Genomic DNA, 18,032 nt, shown 5'->3' on the forward strand with positions numbered 1-18,032 from the left:
TCAGTTGCTGTTTGTTTGTGGGCCTTTCTGTCTGAAATTTAGTCTTTAACAAGTGAAATGCATGCTCAATTGGGTTGAGATTAGGTGACTGACTTGGCCATTCAAGAATATCCCACTTCTTTGCTTTAGTAAACTCCTGGGTTGCTTTGGCTTTATGTTTTGGGTTATTGTCCATCTGTAGTATGAAATGACGACCAATCAGTTTGGCTGGATCTGAGCACACAGTATGTCTCTGAATGCCTCAGAATTCATTTCGGCTGCTTCTGTCCTGTGTCACATCATCAATAAACACTAGTGACCCAGTGTCACTGGCAGCCATGCATGCCCAAGCCATCACACTGCCTCCGCCGTGTTTTACAGATGACGTGGTATGCTTTGGGTCATGAGCTGTACCAAGCCTTCGCCATACTTTTCTCTTTCCATCATTCTGGTAGAGGTTGATCTTGGTTTCATCTGTCCAAAGAACGTTCTTCCAGAACTGTGCTGGCTTTTTTAGATGTTTTTTAGCAAAGTTCAGTCTAGCCTTTTTATTCTTGATGCTCATAAATGGCTTGCACCGTGCAGTGAACCCTCTGTATTTACTTTCATGCAGTCTTCTCTTTATGGTAGATTTGGATATTGATACGCCTACCTCCTGGAGAGTGTTGTTCACTTGGTTGGCTGTTGTGAAGCGGTTTCTCTTCACCATGGAGATTATTCTGCGATCATCCACCACTGTTGTCTTCCGTGTACGCCCAGGTCTTTTTGCATTGATGAGTTCACCAGTGCTTTCTTTCTTTCTCAGAATGTGCCAAACTGTAGATTTTGCCACTCCTAATATTGCAGCAATTTCTCGGATGGGTTTTTTCTGTTTTCACAGCTTAAGGATGGCTTGTTTCACCTGCATGGAGAGCTCCTTTGACCGCATGTTTACTTCACAGCAAAACCTTCCAAATGTAAGCACCACACCTGAAATCAACTCCAGGCCTTTTATTTGCTTAATTGAGATCATCATAAGGAAGGGATTGCCCACACCTGTCCATGAAATAGCCTTGGAGTCAATTGTCCAATTACTTTTGGTCACTTTAAAACCAGGGTGGTACATGTTAAGGAGCTGAAACTCCTAAACCCTTCATCCAATTTTAATGTGGATACCCTCAAATGAAAGCTGAAAGTCTGAACTTCAACTGCATCTGAATTGTTTTGTAAAATTCATTGTGGTAATGTCTATAACCAAAGTTAGAAAAATGTTGTCTGTCCAAATATAAATGGACCTAACTGTACACTGACACATTCATTATTACATTGAAATTTACAATAAAGACTACACAAGAAAACAATTATCAAAACATCTCAAAAATAGTTTAATTCTGTAACCAAATAGTTTCACAAAACAAGAAAAAAAAAAAACATTACACAAAATGACATACAGCATAGGGTTAATATAAAAGAGGATTTAAAGTGTCTAGTCTATCAATAGGTCCAAATGCGGTCCATGAATCTTCCCGCTTCTATTTAAAGGTTGCAACATCCAAGAGTCCATTAACTGTAGCAAAAGCCAGTGTGGTATTGATCAGGACTAAACTTCCAGCTGAGAGGAGTAGCCGAGCCACAAGAGTTTTGTTACGGGCAAAAGGCATTTAGCCAATGGTTGTGGCAAGTTTTCCTGTAACCAAATGTGAAAGTCATTGTTTCACTTGAAGACCCCCTTTACAATGCAAGGACTAGTGCTGTAAAGGAAGCCACTTCAGCTTCATTAAAGAAAACAGACATATGCAAAAATATATATTTGAATAAATAAAGAACTCCAGGTGGGATTGAAAACCAATCTGCAGGTTTTGCAGTTAAAAATGTGAAGTCTATCATATATAATTTATAAAATAAACCAGTAAGTAAACTGCCCACTGAGGGTAAAACAGAGGTCAGTAAAACACCCATTTCTGCTTCTGCCTGTGAATGCTATTGCTCTTCTGATGGCTCTTCATCCACTACAATAGAAAATAAAAATGTTAGTTACAAAGCTGAACAAGTTCTGATTGAATTCTGCAGGGAAAAGGCTGTACTGTCACCAAGTTTCTAAGATGTAAGCTGCTGCCATCACTTTCTTTGTCACTTTATTAGGATCCCAGCGATTACTTAAAGGGAACCTGTCAGCAGGATTGTGCACAGTAACCTACAGACCGTGTCAGGTCGGCGATGTTACACTGATTAAAATGATACCTTGGTTGATGAAATCCGTCTTGTGGTTGTTGTTTAACTCAAAACTGAAAATAAAGATTAATGATATGCTCGTGCTCCAAGGCGGCCTGTGGGTGAGGGCTTTATGTGGTGCTCTGCTTAGCTATTCATACTGATGGGTTATGACCGGTCACCAATCCCTCACTGACCGGCCTCCTATTTTACCTACTGAATATTATATGCATTGTGGAAAATTAAAATAAAAAAAAAAAAAAAATTTTTTTTAAACCCACACATTCAGCAGGCGGGCGCCGCCTGCACTGCAGCATGATCGCATGTATAATATGCATTAAATTATTTTATTTGCCGATATAAATTTATTCAGGAAAAAAAAAAAAAAAAAATTCTGTCTCAAAATGGCGCCGGCTGCGCCTCCGCAGCAGCATCTATCCAATAGATGCTACTGCGCAGGCACCGCCAATGCTATCTTGCTAAAGGAAAAAAAAAAAAAAAAAAAAAAAAACGGTCTCCACTAAGAGCAGAGCACCACAAAGACCCCCCACAGGCCTGTCCCAGAGCACAAGCATATCATTAAGGCTGGGTTCACATTACATTATAGGCGTCCGTTAGACGGACTACGTTACACCGCGGCATAACGTAGTCAGTTAACGCCGCCATTAACCCCTTCATGACCCAGTCTATTTTGACCTTAATGACCTGGCCGTTTTTTGTTATTCTGACCAGTGTACCTTTATGAGGTAATAACTCAGGAACGCTTCAATGGATCCTAGCGATTCTGAGATTGTTTTTTCGTGACATATTGGGCTTCATGTTAGTAATAAATTTAGGTCGATAATTTTTGCGTTTGTGAAAAAAATGGAAATTTGGCAAAAATGTTGAAAATTTCGCAATTTTCTAATTTTGAATTTTTATTTTGTTAAACCAGAGAGTTATGTGACACAAAATAGCTAATAAATAACATTTCCCACATGTCTACTTTACATCAGCACAATTTTGGAAACAAAATTTTTTTTTTTGCTAGGAAGTTATAAGGGTTAAAATTTGACCAGCAATTTCTCATTTTTACAACGAAATTTACAAAATTTTTTTTTTTTTTTTTTTTAGGGACCACCTCACATTTGAAGTCAGTTTGAGGGGTCTATATGGCTGAAAATACCCAAAAGTGACACCATTCTAAAAACTGCACCCCTCAAGGTACTCAAAACCACATTCAAGAAGTTTGTTAACCCTTCAGGTGCTTCACAGCAGCAGAAGCAACATGGAAGGAATAAATGAACATTTAACTTTTTAGTCACAAAAATGATGTTTTAGCAACTATTTTTTTATTTTCCCCAAGGGTAAAAAGAGAAACTGGATACCAAAAGTTATTGTACAATTTGTCCTGAGTACACCAATACCCCATATGTGGGGGGAAACCACTGTTTGGGCGCACGACAGGGCTTGAAAGGGAAGGAGCGCCATTTGACTTTTTCAATGAAAAATTGGCTCCAATCTTTAGCGGACACCATGTTGCCCTGTGTGCCTAAATATTGGAGCTCCCCCACAAGTGACCCCATTTTGGAAACTAGACCCCCCGCTAGGAGCTTATCTAGATGCATAGTGAGCATGTTGAACCCCAGGTGCATCACAAATTGATCCGTAAAAATGAAAAAATGTTTTTTGTTTTTTTTTCACAAAAAAATTCTTTTAGCCTCAATTTGTTCATTTCCACATGGGTAACAGGAGAAATTGCACAATAAATTTTAGGATCCATTTTATCCTGAGTACACTGATACCTCATATGTGGGGGTAAACCACTGTTTGGGCACACGGCAGGGCTCGGAAGGGAAGGAGCACCATTTGACTTTTTGAATGAAAAATTAGCTCCAATCGTTAGTGGATACCATGTCGCGTTTGGAGAGCCCCTGTGTGCCTAAACATTGGAGCTTCCCCACATGTGACCCCATTTTGGAAACTATACCTCCCAAGGAACTAATCTAGATGTGCGGTGACCACTAGGGTTGAGCGAAACGGGTCGAACATTTTCAAAAGTCGCCGACTTTTGGCGAAGTCGAGTTTCATGAAACCCGATCTGACCCCTGTGCGTGGTCGGCCATGCGGTACGCGACTTTCGCGCCAAAGTCGCGTTTCAATGACGCGAAAAGCGCCATTTCTCAGCCAATGAAGGTAAACGAAGAGTGTGGGCAGCGTGATGACATAGGTCCTGGTCCCCACCATCTTAGAGAAGGGCATTGCAGTGATTGGCTTGCTGTCTGCGGCGTCACAGGGGCTATAAAGGGGAGTTCCCGCCGACCGCCATGTTACTGCTGCTGATCTGAGCTTAGGGAGAGGTTGCTGCCGCTTCGTCAGAAGCAGGGATAGCGTTAGGCAGGGTCCATTAACCACAAAACCGCTTGTGCTGTAGCGATTTCCACTGCCCAACACCACCTTCGGTGTGCAGGGACAGTGGAAGCTCCTTTTTTTTTTTTTTTTCCTCAGCGCTGTAGCTCATTGGGCTGCCCTAGAAGGCTCCCTGATAGCTGCATTGCTGTGTGTACGCCGCTGTGCAAACCAACTGCTTTTTTCAAAGCACAAATCCTCTTGTTCCTTCCTTTCTGCACAGCCATCTTGTTTGTTTGTCCACACTTTTTATTTAATTTGTGCATCAGTCCACTCCTTATTGCTGCCTGCCATACCTGGCTGAGATTACTGCAGGGAGATAGTAATTGAAGGACAGTTCCTTTTTTTTTTTTTTGTGGGAGATTAAGATTGACATTTCTGCTAGAGTGCCATCTCTGTCTGTGTCATCTCTCACTCAGTGGGCCATAGAAAGCCTATTTATTTTTTTGCTTGATTTGGGTTCCAAAATCTACCAGAAAAAAATCACAACATCAATCAGTGGGAGAAAAATATTGGCCTCAGGGCTTGTGTGCCACTCCTTACTCCTGTGTGTGCCATCTCTCACTCAGTGGGCCATAGAAAGCCTATTAATTTTTTTGCTTGATTTGGGTTCTAAATTCTACCTGAAAAAATCAATAAATCAATCAGTGGGAGATTAATATTGGCCTTTGGGCTTGTGTGCCAGTCCTAAGCGTGCCATCTCTCTCTCAGATAGTGGGCCATAGAAAGCCTATTTTTTTATTATTTTATTGGGTTTATAAATTTTCCCTGGAAAAAAAAAAAAAAGTGGGAGATTAATATTGGCCTCTGGGCTTGTGTGCCAGTCCTGAGCGTGCCATCTCTCTCACAAATAGTGGGCCATAGAAAGCCTATTTATTTTTTTGGTTGATTTGGGTTCATAATTCTACCTGAAAAAATCAATCAATCAATCAGTGGGAGATTAATATTGGCCTTTGGGCTTGTGTGCCAGTCCTAAGCGTGCCATCTCTCTCTCTGATAGTGGGCCATAGAAAGCCTATTTATTTTTTTGGTTGATTTGGGTTCATAATTCTACCTGAAAAAATCAATCAATCAGTGGGAGAAAAATATTGGCCTCAGGGCTTGTGTGCCACTCCTTACTCCTGTGTGTGCCATCTCTCACTCAGTGGGCCATAGAAAGCCTATTAATTTTTTTGCTTGATTTGGGTTCTAAATTCTACCTGAAAAAAATCATTCAATCAATCAGTGGGAGATTAATATTGGGCTTTGGGCTTGTGTGCCAGTCCTGAGCGTGCCATCTCTCTCACAAATAGTGGGCCATAGAAAGCCTATTTTTTGTTTTATTTGTTTTCTAAATTCTCCCTGAAACAATCATTTTATTTTCTTTGGTTTCTAAATTATTCCTGAAAAAAAATCATTTTTTTTGTATTTTTTTTTCTCTCAAGTCTCCCTGAAAAAAAAAAAAAAAAAAAAAAAAAAAAAATCTGTGGGAGATTCATATTGCCCCTTCTGCTTGTGTGCCAGTCTTGACTCCTGGGTGTGCCATCTCTCTCTCCCCAATTGTGGGCCATAGAAAGCCTATTAATTTTTTTGCTTGATTTGGGTTCCAAAATCTACCAAAAAAAAAATCACTAAATCAATCGGTGGGAGATTAATATTGGCCTCTGGGCTTGTGTGCCACTCCTGACTCCTGTGTGCGTCCTCTCTCACTCAGTGGGCCCTACAAAGCCTTTTTTTTTTTTCCTAAATTCTCCCTGAAACAATCATTTCATTTTATTTGTTTTATAAATTCTTCTGTAAAAAATATTTTTTTTTTAATTTTTTTTCTTCTGAAGTCTCCCTTTTAAAAAAAACAAACACAAATCAGTGGGAGATAAATATTTACATTTGCGCTTCAGTGACAGTCCTGCGTGTGTGCCATCTCATTTGTTGCCAACAACAACAGAGTGTGTAACATTGTGGCTGATTTTCGTTGTGGTCTCACCCACCTGTAAAGGGGTAGCTAAATCATACTGAAGTTATAGCTCACCGTGTAAGTTGTGTGACAGCAACAAATACCGTTCGTTTGGTAACGTTTTTAAAACAATGAGGAAGTCTGGTGGAAGAGGTCGTGGCCGGGGGCGTTCATTGTCAGCTGGTAATGAGGGTAGTGGTAGTGGTGGAGCATCAGCTGGTCGTGGGAAAAAAAATATTGCACCTAAGTCTGGAGCTGTGGAGCCAGGTTCGTCGTCTGGCTACACAAGGCCTCGAACGCTCCCTTTTCTGGGAGTAGGAAAACCGCTTTTAAAGCCGGAGCAGCAAGAGCAAGTTTTGGCTTATCTTGCTGACTCAGCCTCTAGCTCTTTTGCCTCCTCTCGTGAAACTGGTAAATGTCAAAGCAGCGCGTCGTTAGTGGATGTTCACGGTCAGGGACAAGTCGCTTCCTTGTCCTCTTCAGCAAAAACAACAACAGAGAAGAATGCAGCAGGCGACACAACGGGTTACTCCATGGAGCTCTTTACACATACCGTCCCTGGCTTAGAAAGTGAAGCAGTTAACAGTCCATGCCCATTACAAGTTGAATCTGACATGGAGTGCACTGATGCACAGCCACAGCCAGACTACTATGCTGGTCCTTTGACTCAGACCACAACATTGCCCTCGCAGGGTGCTGATCAAGAATCAGACCCTGATGAGACTATGTTGCCCCATCACGAACGCTATACCACCGACCGACACGGTGACACAGACGAAGTTGCACACGAGCTACAAGAAGAGGTAATAGATGACCCAGTTCTTGACCCCGATTGGCAGCCATTGGGGGAACAGGGTGCAGGCGGCAGCAGTTCTGAAGCGGAGGAGGAGGGGCCGCAGCAGGCATCAACATCGCAACAGGTTCCATCTGCCGGGCCCGTATCTTGCCCAAAACGCGTGGCAAAGCTAAAACCTGTTGGAGGACAGCGTGGCCATCCGGTTAAAGCTCAGTCTGCAATGCCTGAAAAGGTATCCGATGCTAGAAAGAGTGCAGTCTGGCATATTTTTAAACAACATCCAATTGATCAGCGCAAAGTCATCTGTCAAAAATGTTCAACTACCTTAAGCAGAGGACAGAATCTGAAAAGTCTCAATACAAGTTGCATGCATAGACATTTAACCACCATGCATTTGCAAGCCTGGACTAACTACCAAACGTCCCTTAAGGTTGTAGCACCCTCGGCCAATGAAGCTAGTCAGCAACGCAACATCCCTTCCAGCAGTGTAGGGCCACCATTTTCCGCACCACCTGCAGTATCTGTGCAGGTTTCTTTGCCAGGCCAAAGCCGTCAGGATCAGGGAATCACCAGTTTCGTAGTAGGAAACACTGCATCTAGGGCACCGGTGGCAACAATACCATCTCCCACCGTCTCTCAGTCTGCCATGTCCACCGGCACCCCCGCTAGTTCCACGATCTCCAGCTCTCCAGTCCAGCTCACCCTACATGAGACTATGGTTAGAAAAAGGAAGTACTTAGCCTCGCATCCGCGTACACAGGGTTTGAACGCATACATAGCTAGACTAATCTCGTTAGAGATGATGCCCTACCGGTTAGTTGAAAGCGAAGCTTTCAAAGCCCTGATGGACTACGCTGTACCACGCTACGAGCTACCCAGTCGACACTTTTTCCAGAAAAGCCATCCCAGCCCTCCACCAGCATGTTAAAGAGCGCATCGTCCATGCACTCAGGCAATCTGTGAGCACAAAGGTGCACCTGACAACAGATGCATGGACCAGTAGGCATGGCCAGGGACGTTACGTGTCCATCACGGCACACTGGGTAAATGTGGTGGATGCAGGGTCCACAGGGGACAGCAAGTTTGGGACAGTTCTGCCTAGCCCACGGTCTAGGAAACAATTGGCTGTAGCCGTTCGCACCCCCTCCTCCTCCTCTTCGTCCTCCTGCAGAAGCGAGAGCTCGTCCACAGACCGCAGTCGCACAACCACTCCATCCGCAGCTGCCACTGTTGCACACCAGGTCTCCCATTATGGGGCAGCTACTGGCAAACGTCAGCAGGCTGTATTGGCTATGAAGTGTTTGGGCGACAACAGACACACCGCGGAAGTTCTGTCCGAGTTCTTGCAGAAAGAAACGCAGTCGTGGCTGGGCACTGTAGATCTTGAGGCAGGCAAGGTAGTGAGTGATAACGGAAGGAATTTCATGGCTGCCATCTCCCTTTCCCAACTGAAACACATTCCTTGCCTGGCTCACACCTTAAACCTGGTGGTGCAGTGCTTCCTGAAAAGTTATCCGGGGTTATCCGACCTGCTCCTCAAAGTGCGTGGACTTTGCTCACATATCCGCCGTTCGCCCGTACACTCCAGCCGTATGCAGACCTATCAGCGTTCTTTGAACCTTCCCCAGCATCGCCTAATCATAGACGTTGCAACAAGGTGGAACTCAACACTGCACATGCTTCAGAGACTGTGTGAACAGAGGCGGGCTGTTATGTTTTTGTGGGAGGATACACATACACGGGCAGGCAGTAGGATGGCAGACATGGAGTTGTCAGGTGTGCAGTGGTCGAAGATTCAAGACATGTGTCAAGTCCTTCAGTGTTTTGAGGAATGCACACGGCTGGTTAGTGCAGACAACGCCATAATAAGCATGAGCATCCCCCTAATGCGTCTGCTGATGCAAAGTTTGACGCACATAAAGGATCAGGCGTCTGCAGCTGAGGAAGAGGAAAGCCTTGATGACAGTCAGCCATTGTCTGGCCAGGGCAGTGTACAGGACGAGGTAGCGGGCGAAGAGGAGGACGAGGAGGATGATGATGGGGATGATTATATTTTTAATGAGGAAGCTTTTCCGGGGCCACTGGAAATTGGTGGCGCGGCAAGGCCGGGTTCTGGTTTTTTGAGGGACACAAGTGACGTTGATTTGCCTGAAACTGCCCCTCAACCAAGCACAACCGCAGATTTGAGAACTGGAACTTTGGCCCACATGGCGGATTATGCCTTACGTATCCTCAAAAGGGACACACGCATAACTAAAATGATGAATGATGACGATTACTGGTTGGCCTGCCTCCTTGATCCTCGCTATAAAGGCAAATTGCAAAATATAATGCCACATGAGAACTTGGAACTAATATTAGCAACCAAACAATCAACTCTTGTTGACCGTTTGCTTCTGGCATTCCCTGCACACAGCGCCTGTGATCGTTCTCACACGAGCTGCAGGGGCCAGCAGACCAGAGGAGTTAGAGGGGCAGAAATCAGAAGTGGCGTTGGCCAGAGGGGTTTTCTGACCAGGTTGTGGAGTGATTTTGCTATGACCGCAGACAGGACAGGTACTGCAGCATCAATTCAAAGTGACAGGAGACAACATTTGTCCAGTATGGTTACAAACTATTTTTCATCCCTTATCGATGTTCTCCCTCAACCGTCATTCCCATTTGATTACTGGGCATCAAAATTAGACACCTGGCCAGAATTGGCAGAATATGCATTGCAGGAGCTTGCTTGCCCGGCAGCTAGTGTCCTATCAGAAAGAGTATTCAGTGCTGCAGGTTCAATACTAACAGAAAAAAGGACTCGTCTGGCTACCCAAAATGTAGATGATCTAACCTTCATTAAAACGAACCACAACTGGATTTCGAAATCTTTTGCCCCACCTTGCCCGGCTGACACCTAGCTTTCCTATGAAAAGGTCTTGCCTGTGGACTATTCTGAATGCCTTTTCCAATCTCGTAATTTTCAGCACCTGATTGTCCAGCATACGACATGTTTACACCTCACTAAATGGCCAAACTCCCCACACGGGGCCGTGGTATCGACACTTGGCGACAGCACCCGTGAGAGTGCAGTTTGTCTGAAGAGGTGGGTGAGCCCGCTTTTGGTCGACAGCACTGCCACTGGGTCCCTCCTAGTACAATAAAGTGTCTCTGGCGGTGGTGGTGCGCACCCAACGTCAGACACACCGTTGTAATATGAGGGGCCCTGGGCCTGTACCGCCGGCCACAAGACAGTTTCCCCCCACCCCAGCTCAAACAGTGCTCTACCACTTGCAAAATTATCTCACAGCTCCACCAATGTTTAGTCTATGCGCTGACATCCTTCAATGCCTGCCACTGACAATACCATTGTATTGACATTTTTGTTATGTTAGGCCTTCGATGCCTGTCTGTGGTCACTCCTTCCACTAGGCCTCCACTGACCACACCACTGCTGCCCATGTACCCCTGGAACCAATTTAAAATTGCCTACAGCCAGCCCAATTTTTTTATTTTAGGCCTTCGATGCCTGTCTGCGGTCCATTCTTTCAACTACTACTACACTGACCAGGGCACTGCTGCCCGTGTACCCCTGGAACCAATTTAAAATTGCCTACAGCCATGTGTTATTATTTTAGGCCTTCGATGCCTGTCTGTGGTCACTCCTTCCACTAGGCCTCCACTGACCACACCACTGCTGCCCGTGTACCCCTGGAACCAACATCAGAAAATATAAAAATAAGTATTTTGCTTATAAAAAAGAAAATACTGGAGAGATATCAAATGCAGACATTTTAACATTAAAAACAAACACACAACTAAAATCTGGTACAGTACTAAAAATGGCCACCAGCTACAATTACTTTCTCCTGCAAGTAGTTAACTGAAAGGTTTTTTAAATTGAAAACACAGATATGGCATCCACCGAGTGTTGTCCTGTCGCGTCTTCTTTATATTATTGCCGAGAAGATGCAAAACAATGAAAATAATAAAATCATTAATTACCAAAATAATAGAGAAAGTCAACACCACATTGCAAATAAACATTCATTCCAAATAAAGAAGCAGGGCGCGTCCGAGGGTGAGTATATACCTAATAAGAATATAATCACCCTCGGACGCGCAATGCTTATTTCCAACAGCCTTCCTTCCTAAGAATCAGCCCTTCCGTGGTGTAGAGAGACGTTGTGTTACACTCCAAGGTGTTCCCCAGGTTGCCTTTCCTGAGCTTCGATCTTCCGGCTCTCGTTTAGTAGTTCTTGGAAACTACACTGCATTAGGCCTTCAAATTGGGTATGGGGTGTAGAGAGAGGGTGTGTTACACTCCAAGGTGTTCCCCAGGTTGCCTTTCCTGAGCTTCGATCTTCCGGCTCTCGTTTAGTAATTGTTGGAAACTACGCTGCATTAGGCCTTCAAATTGGGTATGGGGTGTAGAGAGAGGGTGTGTTACACTCCAAGGTGTTCCCCAGGTTGCCTTTCCTGAGCTTCGATCTTCCGGCTCTCGTTTAGTAGTTGTTGGAAACTACGCTGCATTAGGCCTTCAAATTGGGTATGGGGTGTAGAGAGAGGGTGTGTTACACTCCAAGGTGTTCCCCAGGTTGCCTTTCCTGAGCTTCGATCTTCCGGCTCTCGTTTAGTAGTTGTTGGAAACTACGCTGCATTAGGCCTTCAAATTGGGTATGGGGTGTAGAGAGAGGGTGTGTTACACTCCAAGGTGTTCCCCAGGTTGCCTTTCCTGAGCTTCTATCTTCAGGCTCTCATTAAATTGTGGTTAAATAGAACAACTGCATTTGGCGTACTAGTTGGTTTGGGGCCTACTATCGGTGTCTGCCACTCCTTGCTGTTCTCCTGGTTTCCTGTCCTGAAATTCCATTTTCAGGCTCTCGTTAAGTAGTTGTTAATGTTAGACTGCATTTGGCCTACTAGTTGGGTTGGGGCCTACTATCGGTGTCTGCCACTCCTTGCTGTTCTCCTCCACTGAACAAAGCTGTGCCGCCTGTTTACTACGGTTGCCAATTTTGAACTGCATTTCGACTACTTACTGATTTGGCCCTACTCTCTGTGTCAGCCTCTCATTCCAGTTGTCCTCCACTGCAATGCCCCCTGATTAGTCCTGTGTTACCAATTTTGAACTGCATTTAGCCCACTTTATTCTTTGGGCCTATATCTGTGTTTCCACTTCATCGTGCCCATTGCCCAGCCAGTGATAGATGAGTCTGCTGGTACATTGACCCATAACGCAACATTCCCCGTGCATGCTACACAACAACATTGTGACCCTGCTGAAAGTCAGGTTGCTCTTCCCGCATACCATACCACCTTACACGGGGACAAAGAGGAAGGTGCAGATGAAAGTGCAGGTTCCTTCATCAGGTGGGGGGAAGAATACTAGTTGGCGACGTCACTGGCACAGGGCCTCTCATAGTACGCAAAAGTGTTGCTGCCGGTGGGAGGCGCCCCCGCCGTGCAAACACACCGCTGTACTTTGAGGGGCCCAGTGCCAGTGCCAATGTCAACAAGTGGGCCCCCCCTGCTTGCTCAGGATCACAGCACTTGCAAAGTTGAAATACTTACCTCTCCCTGCTCCACTGCCGTGACATGGTCCAGATTTCCTGGGCCCACTAATTACTTGAACCAGCCCTACCCCACACAACTTTAGCCAAATGACCCCCAATTTCAAATGCCTTCCAATTATTATAAGGTAAATTACGCTTGACAAGCTTCATTAAGAAGAATGGATGGTTTTGACATTAAAATGGGCACTCTAGGTGTTTTCCTGGCCCCCACTCACTGCCGACTATGCTGCCCCATTGACTTGCATTGGGTTTCGTGTTTCGGTCGATCCCGACTTTACGTCATAATCGGCCGATTTCACTCGACCCGACTTTTGAGATAGTCGGGTTTCGCGAAACCCGGCTCGACTCTAAAAAGGTCAAGGTCGCTCAACTCTAGTGACCACTTTAAGCCCTCAAGTGCTTCACAGAAGTTTAACGCAGAGCCGTGAAAAAAAAAATCATTTTTCTTTCCTCAAAAATTAATTTTTAGCCCACAATTTTTTATTTTCACAAGAGTAACAGGAGAAATTGGACCCGAAAAGTTGTTGTCCAGTTTGTCCGGAGTACGCCGATACCCCATATGTGGGGGTAAACCACTGTTTGGGCACACGTCGGGGCTCGGAAGGGAAGTAGTGACTTTTAAAATGCAGACTTTGATGGAATGGTCTGCGGCGTCACATTGCGTTTGCAGAGCCCCTGATGTGCCTAAACAGTGGAACCCCCCACAAGTGACCACATTTTGGAAACTGGACCTCCAAGGAACTTATCTAGATATGTGGTGAGGACTTTGAACCCCCAAGTGCTTCACAGAAGTTTACAACGCAGAGCCGTGAAAATAAAAAATCATTTTTCTTTCCTCAAAAATGATGTTTTAGCAAGCAATTTTTTATTTTCACAAGGGTAACAGGAGAAATTGGACCCCAATAATTGTTGCCCAGTTTGTCCTAAGTATGCTGGTACCCCATATGTGGGGGTAAACCACTGTTTGGGCGCACGTCGGGGCTCGGAAGGGAGGGAGCACCATTTGACTTTTTGAATGCAAGATTGACTGGAATCAATGGTGGCGCCATGTTGCGTTTGGAGACCCCTGATGTGCCTAAACAGTGGAAACCCCTCAATTCTACCTCCAACACTAACCCCAACACACCCCTAACCCTAATCCCAACTCTAGCCATAACCCTAATCACAACCCTAACCCCAACACACCCCTAACCACAACCCTAACCCCAACACACCCCTAACCCTAACCAAAGCCTAATCTTAACCCTATTATTGCCCTAATTCCAACCCTATCCCTAAGGCTATGTGCCCACGTTGCGGATTAGTGTGAGATTTTTTCGCACCATTTTTGAAAAATCCGCAGGTAAAAAGGCACTGCATTTTACCTGCGGATTTACCGCGGATTTCCAGTGTTTTTTTGTGCGGATTTCACCTGTGGATTCCTATTGAGGAACAGGTGTAAAACGTTGCGGAATCCGCACCAAGAATTGACATGCTGCGGAAAATACGTTTTGCGCGGTATTTTCCGCACCATGGACACAGCGGATTTGGTTTTCCATAGGTTTACATGGTACTGTAAACCTGAAGGAAAACTGCTACGAATCCGCAGCAGCCAATCCGCCGCGGATCTGCAGCCGAATCCGCTGCAGATCCGCAGCCAAATCCGCACCGTGTGCACATAGCCTAATTCTAACCCTAACCTTAGTTCTAACCCCAATTCTAGCCGTAACCCTAAGGCCAGGTTCACACTGCGCTAGCAGCAGCCCGTTCAGCACATACGCTAACGGGCTGCTGCTAGCGCAAGTGCTGACGTTTGCATCGCGCTAGCGCAGATAGAGCATCTGCTAGCTCTATCTACACTAGCAGTGACGGACCCGGAAACGCTGGAGCCCGCGTCTCTGGGTCCGTCACTCAATGACAGCACTTCCCTAGCGCACGTCCATTGTGGGCGTGCGTTAGAGATGCGTCCGACATTGCTGTCAATGGCGGCCGTAACGGACTATGTTACACCGCGCTTATGCCGCGGTGTAAAGTAGTCCATCTAACGGACTGCTTAGACGCAGTGTGAACCAACCCTAACGGGGCAAAAAAATAAATAAATAAATAATTTTCTTTATTTTATTATTGTCCCTATCTATGGGGGTGATTAAGGGGGGTTTATTTATTATTTGTTTTATTTTGATCACAGCGATCAAAATGTACCTGTAACGAATCTGCCGGCGGGCGCACTGCGCAGATCGGACTGCGGGGGGAGCGGACAGGAGGACAGAGGGTAGCGGAGGACACTATATGACAGGACTGAGGACAGAGGGGAGGAGATCGGTGGCAGGGGGCAGATCGCGATCTCCAGCCATGGCTGGTGCTATTGCAGCATCGGCCATGGCTGGATTGTAATATTTCACCAATTTTCATTGGTGAAATATTACTAATCGCTCTGATTGAAAGTGAAACGTCACTTTCAACAGCCAATCAGAGCGATCGTAGCTCAAGTACAACTCCCCCTGTCCCTGCAGGCCAGGTGAAATTACAGTTAACCCTTTCACCCAGCCTGCAGGAGCGCAATCCGACCATGACGCATATGCTGCGTCACAGGTCGGATTGGCACAGGTTTTCATGACGCATATGGTGCGTCAAAGGTCGGGAAGGGGTTAAGTCCACAATGGGCGTGTGCTAGCGATGTGTCATCATCGAGTGACGGACCCTGGGACGCGGGCTGCAGTGTTTCCGGGTCCGTCACCGCTAGCGCAGATAGAGCGATGACATATCGGCACTTGCGTTAACACAAGCCCGTTAACGCATGTGTTGAACGGGCTACTGTTAATGCAATGTGAACCTAGCCTAACTCAAAATAAAGATTAAACAACCACAAGACAGATTTAATCAACCAAGGTATCATTTTTAATCAGTACAACGGCGCTAACCTGACACTCTCTGTAGGTTACTGTGCACAATCCTGCTGACAGGTTCCCTGTAAGATTTGCAGATCAGGAAACCAGGAGTAATGAACTTTATATATTGCTTTTCCATCAGTACCAAATAGTTCAGTAGGTGGATACAGACCAACCTCACTAATTGCAGTCAGCCCTTCTGCTTTTGATTGATGGGCTGGGTTAGCAAGCTATGAGGTGGGTCAATATTTGACCATTTTCCAGTTTGAAACCGCTTACCAGGCAGAGAGATGTATAAAGTTAATTTCTCCATATATGCCATGCTGCTGGCCACACAAATTGGTGGCAGCAATTTAGATCTGGAAAATTAGGTGACTGGTTCCCTTATGGGTGCAATCAGACGGCCATATGAGATTGGACAGCAATGCTCGGACTGTCTGTGGCTCTACCAGCCTGAGCGTGACAGCTACATAGAAATATATAAAGCGGTTATGCGGTTATGCTCGGGTCGGGAGAGCCTTCGGCCAGTTGGAGCATTGCTGCCAGATTTAGAAGGCCATCTGACTGCACCCTTATGACACCAGATTATCAGAATAGGAAACCTTGATTAATACTCACTAGTTTATTCAAAAGCCATTTCTTGACTTTTCCTAACACAGCGAGCAACTTTCCTTTTGAATTCACCATTTGGATCTTCCCTCCATTCTTTCTGTTAAATGACAGATGTGAGTTACTAAATGTCCATTAGTCACTAAACCAATATAAACCACAATATCGTGCACAATTCAGAAGTGTTCAGTATAGTTTTCTGCATATACCACCATATTACATGCCTTCTCCTGCTTCTAGAAGGTAAGACTTTCAATACACGGTAGCCAATTGCACACATTGCAATTTTTAAAAATGTTATCTTGCTAGGAGGATACACCTCTGCCAAACTGCTAGGTCATGGGAAGAGATCACACAATCCTGCAGTTACAGCATGAGGAATGGATACCTGAAATAATGGAGGTTTGTATAATGAAAGCTTTGTGCAGAAAAGCACATCAAGAGTTAAAGTTAGAGCTGTACTTACTGCTGCATCTACATTGGCTGGGGAGTCACTGTTTGGGTCTGCGAGCATAGAAATAACACTTATCATTATGGTCTCCACAGTGTGAATGGGTAACCAGCGTTCCTCAGGCTTCTCATAACCAAATTTATCTTCACCGGGCTCATGAAGAATGGAAATACAAACATCCCCATTCTTTGCGACTGTTAGTTAAAAAAAAAAAAAAAATATTTATAAGGTGCCAATATGCTATTTGAAACTGCAAACAAATCTCAGCCTACTACTGACTGTTTCTGCATTATCGGTTTAACCTAAAGTGACTGTTGCTAAAAGATACAGTTGACTGCCACCTTCCCAAGAAAGATACAGTTGACTGCCACCTTCCCGAGATCCATCACTATCAGACTAAGGGTGCTTTCATATTCCTTTTAGGCACCCATTCAGTGGCCCCATCGTTGCTTGTGTCTTAACCCCCCAAAACGGGATTTGGTTGGACTTTCTGCTGATCAGAAAGCAAAGACATGACTTACCATTAGGATGCCAGATTTCTGTTATAAATTTCATTTTGGGAGGTCTCAGAGGATAGTCCGCTGGGAATGTAAGATGCACCTTGAAGAATCCTCCCTCACTAAAAAGAGAAAAATTAACAGTTGGCAGTTTAAAGGATTATTCTTTCTTTTTCAAGAGCACCCAGCTATCTACAGGGGGCAGCGCACTCCTAAATATTGACAATTTGAAATGGTACCATGATCCTGCTGCTGGTCCAAACTGTGCACAATCATGCAACTAACAAAAATCCGCAGTGCACATGCTGTGGAAAAAAAACGTGCGGAAACGCAACGTGTTTTTTCCGCAGCATGTCAATTCTTAGTGCGGATTCCGCAGCTGTTTACACCTGCTCCTCAATAGGAATCCGCAGGTGTAAAACCGCAGGTGGAATCTGCACAAAATCTGCGGTAAGGCTGGTTTCACATTTGCGTTTTTTGCCGCTGCGTTTTAACGAATATAAACGCATGCGTTTTTTCCCCCTATATTTAACATTAAAAAACGCATGCGCTTTTTTGTACGCGTTTGGCGACGCATGCATTTTTTCGATGCTTGCGTTTTGGTGCGGAAATGCAACATGTAGTAATTTCTAGAGGCGTTTTTTTGCCGCAAAAAAATGCATGCGTTCGATTGCGTCAAAAAAACGTATTGCTGTCTATGTAAACGCATGAGTTTTTTAGCACATGCGTTTTGTTGCGTTTTTGAACGCATGCGTTTCAATAGAGAA

The 18,032-nt window shown here is 44.9% G+C and overlaps 1 protein-coding gene across 1 annotated transcript in view; it reads right to left on the reverse strand.

Moving 5' to 3' along the window:
- Nucleotides 1–1,319: 1,319 nt before the first annotated feature.
- Nucleotides 1,320–18,032, reverse strand: part of LOC138667042 (ubiquitin-conjugating enzyme E2 G1-like) — a 37,283-nt gene continuing 20,570 nt past the window's right edge. The window contains exons 3-6 of the mRNA XM_069755299.1: nt 17,290–17,387; nt 16,784–16,962; nt 16,327–16,417; nt 1,320–1,967 (exon numbers count right to left, since the gene is read on the reverse strand). Of these exons, the coding sequence (XP_069611400.1) occupies nt 16,331–16,417; nt 16,784–16,962; nt 17,290–17,387 (364 nt within the window). The 3' untranslated portion in view covers nt 1,320–1,967; nt 16,327–16,330. The remainder of the gene's footprint in view (nt 1,968–16,326; nt 16,418–16,783; nt 16,963–17,289; nt 17,388–18,032) is intronic.

Source organism: Ranitomeya imitator, chromosome 1 (assembly GCF_032444005.1).
Source record: "Ranitomeya imitator isolate aRanImi1 chromosome 1, aRanImi1.pri, whole genome shotgun sequence".
Taxonomy (NCBI): Eukaryota; Metazoa; Chordata; class Amphibia; order Anura; family Dendrobatidae; genus Ranitomeya; species Ranitomeya imitator.